Here is a 14258-nt window from a genome sequence, read left to right on the forward strand (position 1 = left end):
AAATGAAAGGGTTTGGGTCACTACCTCTGCCATTCACAGCTAATTCCTAGCTTTGACAGAGGTTATGATAAGATATCCATAATTAGAACAATATTAGACATTTATAGGACAAAGAAGATAATTTTCATCTGCTCTCTTCTGTTCTTTGCTGTCATTTGCCTGCAGCTCACATTATCTTCGTTGTGTAGAAAACCTTTGGACTAGAGGCAACAAAAATACATTGTTTTCTTATCAAACATCAATATGACTGTAACACTAAACATGGCTCCAGGCTAAGCAAGGGTAAACCAAATTTTATCACTGCATTAGAACATTTTGTTCTATTTGCTTCATCAGGAGGGCAACGAAGCTGGTGAAGGGTCTGGAGCACATGTCGTACAAAGAGCAGCTGAGGGAACTGGGGGTGTTTAGTCTGGAGAAGAGGAGGCTGAGGGGAGACCTCATCGCCCTCTACAACTACCTGGGATGAGTCTCTTTAACCAAGTAACAAGCGATAGGACAAGAAGTAATGGCCTCAAGTTGCATCAGGGAAGGTTTAGACTGGATATTAGGAAGCATTTCTTTACAGAACAGGTTGTTAGATGTTGGAATGGGCTGCCCAGGGAGGTGGTGGAGTCCCCATCCCTGGAGGTGTTTAAGAGTGGGGTTGACATAGCGCTTAGGGATATGGTGTAGTTGGGAACTGTCAGGTTAATGGTTGGACTGGATGATCTTCAAGGTCTTTCCCAACCTAGACGATTCTGTGAAGGATCCCTGAGACTGACTGCAAAAGACACTGCGCTTTCCTGCATGACAAACAGGTGCTTTACTGGAATTTTGAGCTACTCCAGACACACTTCTCCCTCTGTACTAATCAAGTGCTGGATGCATGAAGGACTCAACTGTTGTATCAGCCTCTGCACTGAATTACAGGCTAGAGCTTTGCACTCTATTCAAGACATTGCCCTAAAGAAAGGGATTTTATCCAGTGGCACACAGCCAGTGTGTCATGCCAACTGTTGGAACAGCATGATATCGAGTGGGTAAATCTGAAGTCTGAAATTCTGGGTGCCAAATCCAAAAGAAATCCCATATATGGGAGCAGTGTAGGGAACACGGTCATATGGAAAAAGTACCAGCTGAGGCCCAGGACTGGCAAGTGTTAGAAGCAAAATGAGCAGCCTGGTATCACAAGAACACAAGAAGGCAGCAGAATCGCTCTTTGCTTTCAATGTCTACTCACACTTGAGGCTTGACAGAGAATAACAACAAGATTTCAGTCCTGTTTACCTTGCAGTAAAGCTGATCTGCAAAATCTCTTTGGTAGGTGGATCCCCTTCACGTGCCTCCAAAATGCCATTAGTAGGGGCGACAGAAAATACTTCCAGGTCATTATGCCTTTCCTGTTCATCTGCAGTGAAAGGGGCAAATATCAAACAAAGCAATGCAAGCCCCTTTGTGTAAGTTTGTACAGCATTTAGCACCCAAATCAATGCGTCTCCTTGCTGGCCAACTAATCAATCCTGTCTTGCACTGTGAGAGGTTTTCTGTGCATGTGGCCAGTGTCTGGTTTCATCCTCTAATCAAGAGGCGTGGTCAATGGCCTCCACTTCAAAATGGTAAGGCCCTGCTCTTTCATTTGAAGCCCATCTGTTGTTAACATCATCAGGCACAAGCTCAGACCGAACTCATGAGGAGCTACTGCTTCTTGTTGCCTCTTAGGACTGTGTATAAATCAGCAAAGCGAGTCTGCTACTTGTGGCGGTTGTGATTCAATCTTTTGTTTAAATCTGAAGTAACTGCTGAAATCAGTAGAGATACAATGATGTTAAAAAAAAAAAAAAAAAAAAAAAAAAGAAAAAGCCCACATAACTGAGAACAGAAGCTGAGCTGATATGTTTGCAACCAACATCATCGCATATTGGCTATATATTGAGTGTGTGCAGTTTTACTAAATAAAAACACGGAATAGTGAAACTATGTAACGAGGAAATCCAACTGCAAAACCAGAATACCCAGCAAAGCAGTCCAGTAACTTCTACAGCCACTCCTGTTACACAGGAAGACATGTTCAGTCTTGGTCTGTGCAACAAAGCAGGTCTTGAAATCAACCATGTCACAAGAGAGCTCCAGAACTGGAACAGCGAGGTACGCAGTCACTGGGACCAGCTGCAAAACAGAGGAAAGAGAAAGGAGAAAAGCACCCCACCTTATTTTTGTAGAGCTTTAATAATATCTGCTACAGCTGGGTCATTATTAACCCCCAGCACTTAATCAAGAATAGTTGTTCTGTGTTCTTTTGCAATAGAATCAACTCCCCATTCTACAGCTTTGAATGAATAAAATTGTTGCTTGTTTTACAGTTCTGGGATAAGTTTTCAAACCAGACACTGTGGTCTTAATGAAGTAACATGGAGTGAGCACTCTCATTTGTTATTAGGATTTTCTGTGGGGATGCAGACATTACAGCATCTTGTCCCTTAGGAATGTATATGGCCCTCTGTGAGTCATTCAATTTGTGCAGATTGCCCAAGATTATTAGTAATTTGACTGTATCTTAGATATGGTGCTCAGATCTTACACAGATCAGTCCTCAGAAATACCTGGTATGGAAAAAAAAAAAAAAAAAGCCTGCAGTGTACTGGAACTGCTGAGGACTTGGGGGGGTGGTTATACCTTTCCATCTGGAAGAGATCGGTCTTTAAACATGTGTGGGCTGCGACCACACCACATGAGTTTTAGACAGACTCGGGAGACTTTCAAGAAGCACTCGGGTACTGCAGGAGGCGATGCTGGGTGACTCAGTCGCTGGCATGTTCACTGAGGCAGCCCTGACCCCACATCCCAGAAGGACGTCGCACGTCCTGCTGTGGTGGAATGTGCTGCCTTTGACTGAGCCGTACCGGTCAGGCTGTTGCGCCGTGCGAAGAGCTGGGGTACAAATACCAGCGTGCGGACCCAAAACCACTCTGCAGTCTCAACAGTCTCCTTTTGCAAACCTGTGGCCATTCACTTCAGCTGGGTGACACAATTTACTCCAGAGGTGGCTGTATTTCAAAGCCGAGTAAATCCTAAGGCACAGTCATTCTGAGTCAGATGCTGATAAAACAGTCCCTGACCTGTCATTCTGATCTTACCTGGGTAGTGCAGTTACTATGTTCAATGACCAGATTTTGATTAAACTTCAGCTTTCTCTCTCCGTTCTCAAACTGGAGCACTTGGAATCCAGGAAGCAGCTGGGTATCTGGCAAATGTTGATACATAAGTAACTCCAGAGTTGTGTGGAATGACACTTTCACCTGTGGGAAGAGGAATTCAGATGACCATCACGTAAGAAGACACTGTGTGCAGGAAATCCAAAGTAAACACTGCTCAAAGGCCCAGGCACACATTTTCCCACTGGAACCCAAAGGTGTCATGCCAGCAACCAAATTCCCACTGGAACAAAGCATTATAATTAAAGAAAAAACACAGCCATTTCCTATGAGTCCAGTACACAGAGATGGAGTGTAAAGGTGAACAGCTAATCTCTGAACCACAGGGGAGAAACAGTTTCTAGCAAGACAAAGGTTCTAAATTCCTGAGGTTACAAATACCATATTCCCAAAGCTGTCTTAAACATGTAGTCTTCTTTTTTTCCCGCACACATAGAATTAAGACGTGTGTGTCTCTATGTCAAAATAAACACTGAAAAATGAGAAGCGCACTTCAAAAATGCAACTGTTACTCATTCGTTGCACCCTAGCTAATTCTTGACTCCGGGACTTTGATTCCTTTAATGTCATTGTGTAAACCCAAAACAAACCAAATTTTTCTCTGTTTGCACTGCCTGCATCTAATTTAAGGAAATGAGGAACTGCAGTCTTGGGAAAACTTTTAATTTGTCCAGCATATATATGGCTATTGATTTAGGTGAGCTCCAAAAACCACAGGTTTTTCTGCAGGAGTTTACAACAGGTCAGAGTTGAAGAGGAAAGCACATCAGGGCCACTCTAGGAAAATATTTTGTACCCGCAATATAGCAGGCAAAATTGCAGTAATCAGCATTTGCTAATATACCACTATTTCCCCTGAAATTGGGAGATTTCTGTACTGGTTGTGTTTTTCTTGTGGTTCATCTGGGCCACGCTAACACACCAATTACTAAACTATCTATTCTGGCACAGGATTATTATTTTTTGAGCCTACCAGCATGTTTTGCTGTGGATAAAGTACAAGTTGTGGTTGCTGTTCTTTTTCGTCCTTCTTGCTGTGGGATGTTTTGGTGCTCTTTTTGGGATCCGTGCTGGACAGGCTGAAGGGCGTAGACAGAAGGAGCCTGAAGTACAGAGGAACCTTAGTGCAATTGATGAGTTTCAAACTCTGAGTCATTACTGAATCTGTCAAAACCTGGTGGAGAAATGATCCAAAATTGGTTAGTTTTAACTCCCTTGAGAGGTTTGTGCTAGTCTGTCTGGTCATTCAGCACCACCAGGGATTTGAAGGACTTTACCCCAAAGCAACCCAGTATTTTCTACTTGTGTTTTTCAAAATTTCTTAAGTAAAAACCCAAAATACAAATAATGTAATAAAGTTTAAAAGTCTTTGAATGTCAAGGGTCACAGAAACTGACCAGGCTGCTCTAAGTGACTCATTCTGCTATCAGACCTTTATGTCCTGAAAAGAGTACTACTTTTTCTACTTACAAACTCCTATACAAAGAAAGAGAAAGACGTATAAAATAGGCATTGTCTGAGCTCAGCTTTGCTTATTCCTGGCTAATAAGTACTTGTAGTCCTTTTACCTATCTTGCTATGTGCAATATAGAAAATTGCAACATGAGGCTGCTGGGGATAAAGCTGCATTTTAAAAACCACGTGCACGCAGCTCTGAATTCTCGCAGTAGTACAAAGGGTGCATGAAATACTTACTCCTAACAGAGGCTCATCTGGTATGAGATCACTTGCCATTGAATGAAACACCACTCCTCTGTCATGATCCATGTCTATTTTTAACCTGAGTGTAAAGAATCAGAGCTGGTCAGAGCCCTGCCCTCCAGGCTGTTTCACCCTGCGAGCGTACCAGCGGTCGGTGTGATGGTACTTACAGAGCAAGCCTTACGACAGCCTGCAAGTCCACTCGTAACGGTGGAGCTTCATAGCCGTGTCTGCGATGCACTTTGTTAGGCACTGTCTTTGCAAGCTGACAACAAAATGAAAACAGAAATGATGTATAAAGTGATAGTGCTAAAAGCTGAAACCCCACTTCTAGCCCGAGAGGCTGTTTGTAGCCAAAATAGGATTCTGCTTGACAATGTATTGCCTGTTTGTAAGACACGTGGGCAGCGCACAAGGAACAGCAACAGCTAAGCAGTAGTTGAACTCTGAATGGCTGTGGTTAATACAAATGCAGATGTTTCTTCCCTCAGCAATCGGAAACATTAGGGATGTTTTTATTAAATATTCTGTTATCATCCATTCATTCTACCATGCACCATTGCAATGGTTCATGTCAGAGAATAGCAAAGCAATTCATAAAACACCATTCAAGCCTCACATTAGCCTGTGAGCTGCGCTTGCGGTTGCTGAAGAGGAAGTTTCCCAGAGGAGAGATACGCTGTCCAAATTCACACAGGAAGGTGGATGCAGAGCCAGGAACAGAACTCAGCAGTCCTGAGTCTCAGTCCCATTGTTAAATATTGTTATCAATAAAACCTGATGTTGTGATAGCGTTTCAAACCCTGGGCTTTTGTCTGGGGTCTGCTGCACCAGACAATGTAAGAAGATGGTGACATTCCCACCCTAGAATGCTTCCAAGCTAAAAGACAAATGCAACAAATTAACAACCCTGGAAGGATGTATGGGGTAGCAGGAACAAGACTGTTTATACAGACTGGCCAGGTACACAGCAGCCTGTACATAAATTACAGGAAGGGAAACGATTATTTTCTAGTCACCTTTAGCCTTGCTGTGATAGTTTACCTTGTCGTCTAGGCTCATGAAACCCAGCACAAACCCTTCACACTGCACTTCGGTCACGGTCTCTGGGAGGACGCGTGGGGTGAAGGAGATGCAAACGGAGATGCTGCCACCTCCTGGAACCACCTGCAGTCGAGAGACAGCTGTTCAGGGGGGCTGCCTGGGATTGCCCAAGCGTCCTCGGCACTCGGCTGCTAAAACTGAGTTGCACAAACAGCATGAAATCTCCTGGGAATGGGCTACGCTCAGGCTTGCATTAAAATGACCACATGTGACAACAAACCCGACAGTTATTTCAGCTGGAAATATCGGTGTAGCCACTCTTTAGCATCATCAGAGTTTAAGCACAGTCACAGACCAGCTCTCTAAGTTCACAAACATACGTACATACCTGTTTGTTCGTTTTTAAAAATGCCCAGTTCTGCCCACTCTTACTCCATGGTCAACTCAGATGATTCTCCCACAACTGACAGCACTCACAGATACAAGAAGTATTTTTTGAAGGGTTACAAGTGTGAATTAAGAGTAGTTTACAGTTCAGTTTGCTCTTGGCTATTTTTTTATTTTACATGACAGCAGGGAATGTAATCAAATGCACTAGCCAGCTACAGTGGATTTTCTGGGATTTACAGGTTGAATAGATTCTGCTTTCTTTAGGTGTATTATGCATATTATGGTGAAATCCTGCTGCAGAAATATAGACAGGTTATGATTCAATCCTCCTACTGCTGCAGAAGAACCTTTGCCATCTCTCTACAGAGCCAATTCATGTCCAGCCGAGTTTGTAAGCTCAGGGACCATGTGGCACGTACTGCTTTCAGGCTAGTGCTGTGCAGACACAAACTCCCCCATTTTGTGTGATCACAGGGAGAGGTGTTTGGTCTTGCTGGACTTACATTCAGTAGAAGCAAAACTAGATCAGCTCTCCTTGCACTGCATTCCCCTGCTCAGAGTGGTGAGGAGCGTAAGAAAGCTCTGCCTAAGGTCTAGCAGGGCCAGAGCAGAGCTAGAGAGCTGTGTCACGTCCTACAACACTGCAGGGTCTGTGCATTGTGGTCATAGATAGAGCTCAGCTGTTCAGACATGGACTTAAGCCAGGTCTGGCCAGCTGTGCTGCACAACACCTGAGCTAACAGACCTTCTGGAGCAATAGCAAAAACATGGAGAACATTTCTGCAGAGGACTACCTGAATGGCTCCATAGGCATCAGCCCCATTCCACATGGGCCAAGCTCACTGCTGGCTACAGCCGGTAGAGGCTGCCTCCACAATGAGGCACTTGTTTATCTGAGATATCTCAGCCTCAATCACCCCAGAGCTGACTGTAGGCTTCATTACTTTGAGATGTCATTTCTGTAATTATTTCTTCTATGTAATCTTTAGCTCATTCTAACTTGTAACTGAAACCCTTTGGCAAAAAACTTCCTAATATTTAAGGATCAGAACTGACACACTTATGTTTTGGACAACGCTGTCACTCAGAGCTTTCGAGCGCTGTCTTTGCTTTATCTTATTCCTAAGGAATTGTGACCCTGTGGCCTGTATTTGTACAGTTACAACAGTTTATTCAAAGGAGTTGTCTACAGAGCACTCCTTTCCCAGCAGCCTGCTTTCCAGCTCTGCCACGTCTACTTAGCAAATCTACCCTGGTTAAATAACATGCTTCCACAGCTCCAGGCTGGATGCCTCCCACATAATGCCACATGTTTCACCAAGGCAACACAAGTGGGAAGACCAAAGATGCTACTCTAGAGAGCCTAGAGACTCCAGTCATCAGTTAACTGCTCAAATGTAGGTAGGAGGCTTTCTGTTTTCTGTTGACTTTGCAAACTCTTCTCACGGTCGTCTTCGAGATCCCAAAGCCTCCCAACCTACTGTTTCACTGTTTAGTAGTCTCTACCCCAAGCCAAAGCTACCTCCTCCTCCTCCTCTGTCTCCTCTGTCCTGCAGAAAATATGCTAAATCTAAGCACAAAAAAAATGTAAAAGCTTACTATCTGTCTTGGCGTAATGGAGTAGGGGTTGTGTGCAGGAACCCCTTCATGAGGTCGTATAAGTACAGAGACAATTTCCTGTACTGTAGGTTCTTGAATGATGGTTTCCTTCTCTTTGCTGTCCGAGTCTGAAGACTGCAGGGACACAAGGGTGGGGAATGGTTAAAACTGTTACGCTGCAAAGGAGGAATGCAAGTGAAGCGTACAGGGAATGCTGCACTAGTCAGTGAGTATGGCCAGCTCCAGTTTCTTTCTTTCTGGCACAAAAGCTGGACACGTGGATGTGTCCTGTACATTATTTTTTTCATGTATAGCTTTGCTCTCCTGAAACTGCTCCTGAACTCCTTGAAAAATGTGCATGCTTGGGTCCTATTCTACCAAGAGAAGCATTCAACTGTGACATCTCTGGCCCATTATACAAACCAGAACTCTAGGGCAATAACGTTCTCTTGTTGCACAAGAAAGGTTAGAGGTGTATTCAAAACAACTATGCCTTCTGAGCTGAAGCAGAGAAAATGTGATTTTAATCTTTTCTGTAAAGCTTTTGCCAGAGAATTATACATATCCTCATGGTATCTTCTCCCTGTCGCTCCTAGCCCTTCAAGAGAGTCAATTGTCATACTATAATCAAACCTCTCATGTAATAGGTGTTACCATATTCTAGCAGAGTAACTGAACCAATCTAACGTTAGCACTGGGATAAATACCTCCATATCATTAGCTGCAATTTGAACTTCGCAGGTTAGATTCTGCTCCCTGACTACAGCACACATTGACACCATAAAGCACCCATGAGAAAAGTAGACCCAAATTAAGGAGTTTTAGTTATAGCAACATTTTCATGTAAAAATGGCATTAGTTTTCCAATGACAGTATTTTAAAAAGTATCTCATCAGCTTCTTTAACAATCTTAAGAAAAGGACAAGCTGAAGAGCTATTTGCTTATGGCTCATTCTGGAAACTGATTGCTGATACCAATAGTCATCTATCCATGTATTGCTTTTTTGACTGTGAGAGGAGCTGACATTTCTTTTAACAATCCAGCTCTTAGTTACAAGTTACATCGTGTGTTATTGTTTTCAACCTTTCATGCCAAGAAACCCATCATGTATCTCAGCAGCAGTATAAAAAACAGACTAACAGCTGACCTCATCTGTGGTTTGCAAAGCTGGATAAATGCTTCCGCAGGGAATGGCAGTTTGATCCAACTTTGACACGATCTCTGACTCTGAGGTACTACCAGCTGATTCAGTCTCATTTTCATCCATGTCCTTAGGAGGAAAAGGGTCTCCAAAGAACATCAACAGGTCCACCAGCTTTTTATCATCTTGCTCTTGGTTGTAAATTTCCCAGTCCAGGCGGATGTCTGAATTGAAAAGGAGAAAGGAAAATGACTTCTGGTCATTGAGAAGACTCGTAGCTTAGTCGGTACCGGAAAACCAGAATATCAAGTAACAAATTTGTGTCTAGCAACTGGATTTGTATTAAAGCACATCTTAAGCTTTCCATGTTTGCTGTAAACTAAAATGACTTAAGACCATGTGTGCTGTGCTCTTGTTACAGCTTGGCCACTCTCTAGGTCCTAAACTATACTTTTAATAACATTAAAATAAATTATGAGTGTTTTGTTTGCTAAGTAAATGTGTTTGGTGGAATTCAGAAAGAAAAATAAAGGTGATTGACCTTTGCTCTGAAGAGCTTAAAAGTCTCACTCAGGAGATAAAAAGACAAAACACAGAAGAGCCAGATGATGCCACTAAGAAGCAGGTAGCACATCTGATTGACCAGGGTTAGTGCTGTGAGAGATTTACAAAAAATAGGATGGAAAATCCTGAATTCCCATCATTTCAATGAGCAAAACCCCAGACACATTAGGATAGGATGTGCAGTTTCATAGTAACAACACATTGAGTCAACTACATATATTCTACTACACTCTGGCTGCAGCTTACCTGCTTTACTGTTACAGAAAGCAAACCAATATTCATGGCAGTAATGCCATAATGATAAACACTACTATGAATATAAAGATCTGACAACATGTATTATTCTTCTGTGCAGGCTAAGTTAGAAAACAGCTTACACACTCTCTTATATACTATTATTATTATTTTTACAAAAACCATCTTGATAAGGAAACAAGTAGGCCTGTTAATTAATATGTTGATGGATTCTTCTATTTTTATTATCATAAGGAGCGCAATGCAAGTGTTGATGTTTGCTGTACAAGAGTCATTCTTACCAAAGGGAGAGGCATTGTTGAGCCGGACCCTCCGAAAGACAGGAGACCCTCCAGAGACATGAGTCCCAAACCTGTGGGGGGGGAATCTTGCTGTCAGTACATGTAGAAAATAAAAGTGAATGTCTGAAATCATTGAAGATTTGTTTAAGAGTGGAAACATATCTGGCTGCACTGGCAGCCTGTTAAGAATGGCTATCAGGTAAAGCATGGCCTATACTGTGAAGAACAATATTTCTTTATCTAATCAGACTCTTTTTTCCCATTTTCTTAGTTGACTCAGACGTTTCAGCGTAAACATGTGAAGTCAGCTTTTGTGAAACATTCTGGCAGCGGCAGCAAATGGCTACGCAGCAGCGGAGTGACCCGTGTCAGACACGGATTTCCAGGTGCGCAAGAGTTTTTTTACGGTGAATAGCTAAATCCATTTTCTATGCCCTGTTACAGAGCTGACATTGTAAATGCTCTTGGCTGAAGTATGATGCACAATGCTAATTCCTAATTCCTCTGAAGTCAGAAAGAAGCAGTCATGCTGTATGGCAGCTGGCTGAGCATGCAATGTTGTGGTCCCCATAAACCAACCCTTTTACCTCTCGCCCAGATGTGTAGATGCAACTTGCTGTATGAGGGGGCTTAAACCTTCCCCCGCCCCTATTTACCTTGGGGCTGCATTTCTCCTGGTCCAGGTAAAGGGACAGGGAGAAATGAAATGTAGATGATGATAACTGCCACCATGTACCAGCTGCCATCTCCACAGAATCAGATGAGGCTGGACTGGGTGAACTATGACTGTAAGCCCAGAAGAGTGATTGCTCTCGATAAACCTGAGAGAGCTCGTATGTAGAATATTTTCTAATTATGCTGGCAGAGACAAATGTATTGGTGTTATAGAAGAAGATACTGTACTTTGGCAGTCACTTTGCTGACCTTCTCATTATATCACAAAAAGATGGGAACAGGTGTGTATGTTGGCTATAGTCCAATGGTATTTAATTCTCTGACAGTATTTTGCACTATACCTGATTATGGGTTGCTCTGTTTGTGGTCCTGTCATCTGTAGGAAGATTGGACAGCCTTTCACAGTCATGTGCATAGGAATTAATTTAGGTTGTAAGTCTCCCACCTATTAAAAATGAATTTTTGCTATTAGAATCAAGATAAAACTTTAGTTCTCTGGGTTATAAAATTATGCTTTGAAAACTGATTGCTTTTGCAAATATTTTTGACTGGTTTCTTTTGACAGCATCTAATTCATATACTAACGAAAGCTCTTCTCAGCCGGAGAATGCAATACCTCACGCATTCATCAGCTTCCCTACAGCTTTCCATACAACACGATATATTGTATTGGTAGAGCAGAGTAGTGCACTGGCCAGCTACCAAACAGATTTGATAAATCAGAACTGCTCCAGTCATTTTAAAGGCACATGAAAACCTCCCAAGGGATAAACACATTACCCCAAAACTAAACCATGCACTGTAAGAGCAAACAATTGTTCTTTACTTGTCAATGGAGGTAGCAGTATAGCAATATCTACCCTGAATTCTTACAGAAGCCTTAACAAACTGAAAAAGTATTTTTAACAGAAAGGAACCTGGGAAATATAATTGGTGTAAAATCTGCCATCTTCTTCACTGAAAACCGAAACCCCACCTACCTTACAGACAAGATCATCCCGGTACTCTCCCCACATGTTGTTGTAAGCTGTTATTTCTATGATTAGCTGCTGGAAGGCTTTGAGAGTTCCTGTGGAAGGTTGTATATGGAAAGCTACTCCCTTCCCATGAGACATCACTGCTGCTGCAAACGCTGAAGGAGCACAGCAAAGAAGCATTTGTTGAATTTTGAGGAAATGGGACAAAATTAGTCTTTCAAAGAATATATAGGACCATATTTTTGCTGATGTTAACCGGCCTAACCTCACTGGCTTCAAAAAAATCTGGGATCATTTACACAACCCACATTTATACCACTTCACCCAAGATCCCTTTTGCAGTGGGTCTAATCTGTTTTTTGAGAGTTAGTTCTTGCAGAGATTATTTCATAGGACTCCCTTCCAACAACCTGATCCAGGACTCTTTGGGATATGCAAGGCACTAATTGGTTACGTGAAAACACACCCTCAATTTGAGAAAAATATGCTGGAATTTGTGCAAACTGGTTATCGTTCCATTAGCAGCTGCCTGTTTACCTCTGTGTGCTCTTCAACACAAAGAATGAATTACAAAGAGCAAAGCCTTTCCACATTGAGTCACCTAGCCTTCTAAATCAATAACCTTGCATGGAATCTGTCAGAACAGCACTTTTCCAATCTTAAGTACTAATTCAACAGCTGAAAAGCTCTGTCTTTGTAACAGATACCAAACACTATGGCAAGGTACCAATATGTTCAAGTTTTATTTTGGATACAGAAGACACATCCACATTTTATAGCATTTCTTTCCCATTTCCCTCCTCCCTGGGTCTCATGTGGCTCCAAATATTATTATTTTTCAGTACAACACATCAGAAATGATAGATGTGCTGTGCTGTAGCTTTCCACAGTGGAGAAGGTATATAAAAGGGTTTGAGAGAGAAAAGCCTGCTGCAATGGTATTGGAAGACTGTATAAGAGGGAAGTAGCCAAACGTTATGCATGTCATTCATACTGTGTGCTGGGAGTGATCCTGGGAGTGAACTGTCACCAGAATCACTCATCTTTGTTTCAGACTGTTGTTTTCAAGAAAAAAAAAAAGAGGAAAGAGAGAGAAAGAAAAGGAGGACGAGAGAGAGAAAAAAAGGAGCAGGGGGAAGAGAGAAATTGACCTTATGCCTATGCAATGTGGGCTTTCAAACTCAAGAATGAACCAAGGAACTAAGTCATTTAACAGTGTAGACTTAGCCAGATACTCCAAAAATAAAATGATGTGCCTGACTGGCACATTTAATGCTGAATATGTTAGTCAGTTGGCTTTTGTCTTCTCTTCACTGAGGGGATAAACAGCCATTCTCATACCTGACTGTGCCCTTCTGGCTGCATGCTTTGTGACAGGCCCTCTCCTTTTCACCAGGTAGCTTGAGGAGCTTGGGGGGAAAAAAAAAAAAAAAAAAAGTCACAACAATTCCGTGAAATGAGAAGGACTCTGCTAAAGTAACAGCTCTACCTGACTCCTAAATTAGTGGCCATTATAACCTAAAGAAGGACTACCTACAAAGCATTTTTTGAAAGTAACATACTTAAGAGCAAACCAACTTGAGAGTTGTAAGACTCTGTGTATAATCTAACACAACAGAGCCTTGGCTGGTGTAAACCAGCTTATGTTCATTGGCAACATGAGTGTTTTGCTGTTTACACCAGCTAAATCTTCCATCCTTACATTGCAAGCTCTCTGTTTCTACAGGAAAGCTCATCAGCAGGTTTCATTACTACAAGAGCTTAAGTAAGAGTAAGAGCTTAAAAAAACCCCCACCAGAGCACTGCAGAAAATGTATCTTGTGACAGAGGCAATAGCATTCTGTCCTGATTTCCTATTTAATCCAGACCTAAATTAGTATTTGAGTCATTATGCAGAAAAGCAAGACTTACAGGCAGATTCCTTGTTCTGGAGTAAGTGAATAGACAGTAAAATACTCAGCTTCTAGTTTGAATGGAGCACTGATTCCAGTGTGATTGGTAAGAATTAGCTGACGCTTTACTGTGTCTTTGTATGCAACTTCAGATCCGAAGTCCAAAAGAAGATCGCATGGGCTTTGTAACATTCGTCTTTCATCTCTGTCAGAAAAAAATCACATTAGTATTAAAATATCAGTCTTATTTTCTTATGCCACAGATAATTTCAGTAGATTTTAAAATGTGCGATATGCAAGGTGGTTGTGATAACCAGTGTAAAAGGACCATGCAGGCTATGATTTTTGCCATTGGCATTTATTGCTTTTCATTTTTTCACTTCTGTCCATGTAAGGATTTATTTTGGGTAAAATTTTTATCATGTATAACAGGCTGTTTTATCCTGTATGTTTTAACATGCTGACCTACCAATTAAAGCCATTGTTACTTATATAAAAATACATGAAGATGAGCATATTCCAAAAGGAAGTAATCATGCTATGT

At 41.9% G+C, this 14258-nt stretch overlaps 1 protein-coding gene across 1 annotated transcript in view; it reads right to left on the reverse strand.

Annotated features, from left to right (window-relative positions):
• Nucleotides 1-14258, reverse strand: part of DLEC1 (DLEC1 cilia and flagella associated protein) — a 42834-nt gene that overhangs the window by 1586 nt on the left and 26990 nt on the right. Inside the window, exons 23-36 of the mRNA XM_074869451.1 lie at nucleotides 13734-13919; nucleotides 13164-13231; nucleotides 11826-11977; nucleotides 11187-11290; nucleotides 10171-10241; nucleotides 9146-9294; nucleotides 7929-8063; nucleotides 5940-6062; nucleotides 5066-5160; nucleotides 4890-4974; nucleotides 4168-4368; nucleotides 3117-3278; nucleotides 1995-2148; nucleotides 1270-1390 (exon numbers count right to left, since the gene is read on the reverse strand). Of these exons, the coding sequence (XP_074725552.1) occupies nucleotides 1270-1390; nucleotides 1995-2148; nucleotides 3117-3278; nucleotides 4168-4368; nucleotides 4890-4974; nucleotides 5066-5160; nucleotides 5940-6062; nucleotides 7929-8063; nucleotides 9146-9294; nucleotides 10171-10241; nucleotides 11187-11290; nucleotides 11826-11977; nucleotides 13164-13231; nucleotides 13734-13919 (1806 nt within the window). The remainder of the gene's footprint in view (nucleotides 1-1269; nucleotides 1391-1994; nucleotides 2149-3116; nucleotides 3279-4167; nucleotides 4369-4889; nucleotides 4975-5065; nucleotides 5161-5939; nucleotides 6063-7928; nucleotides 8064-9145; nucleotides 9295-10170; nucleotides 10242-11186; nucleotides 11291-11825; nucleotides 11978-13163; nucleotides 13232-13733; nucleotides 13920-14258) is intronic.

Source organism: Strix uralensis, chromosome 1 (assembly GCF_047716275.1).
Source record: "Strix uralensis isolate ZFMK-TIS-50842 chromosome 1, bStrUra1, whole genome shotgun sequence".
NCBI lineage: Eukaryota > Metazoa > Chordata > Aves > Strigiformes > Strigidae > Strix > Strix uralensis.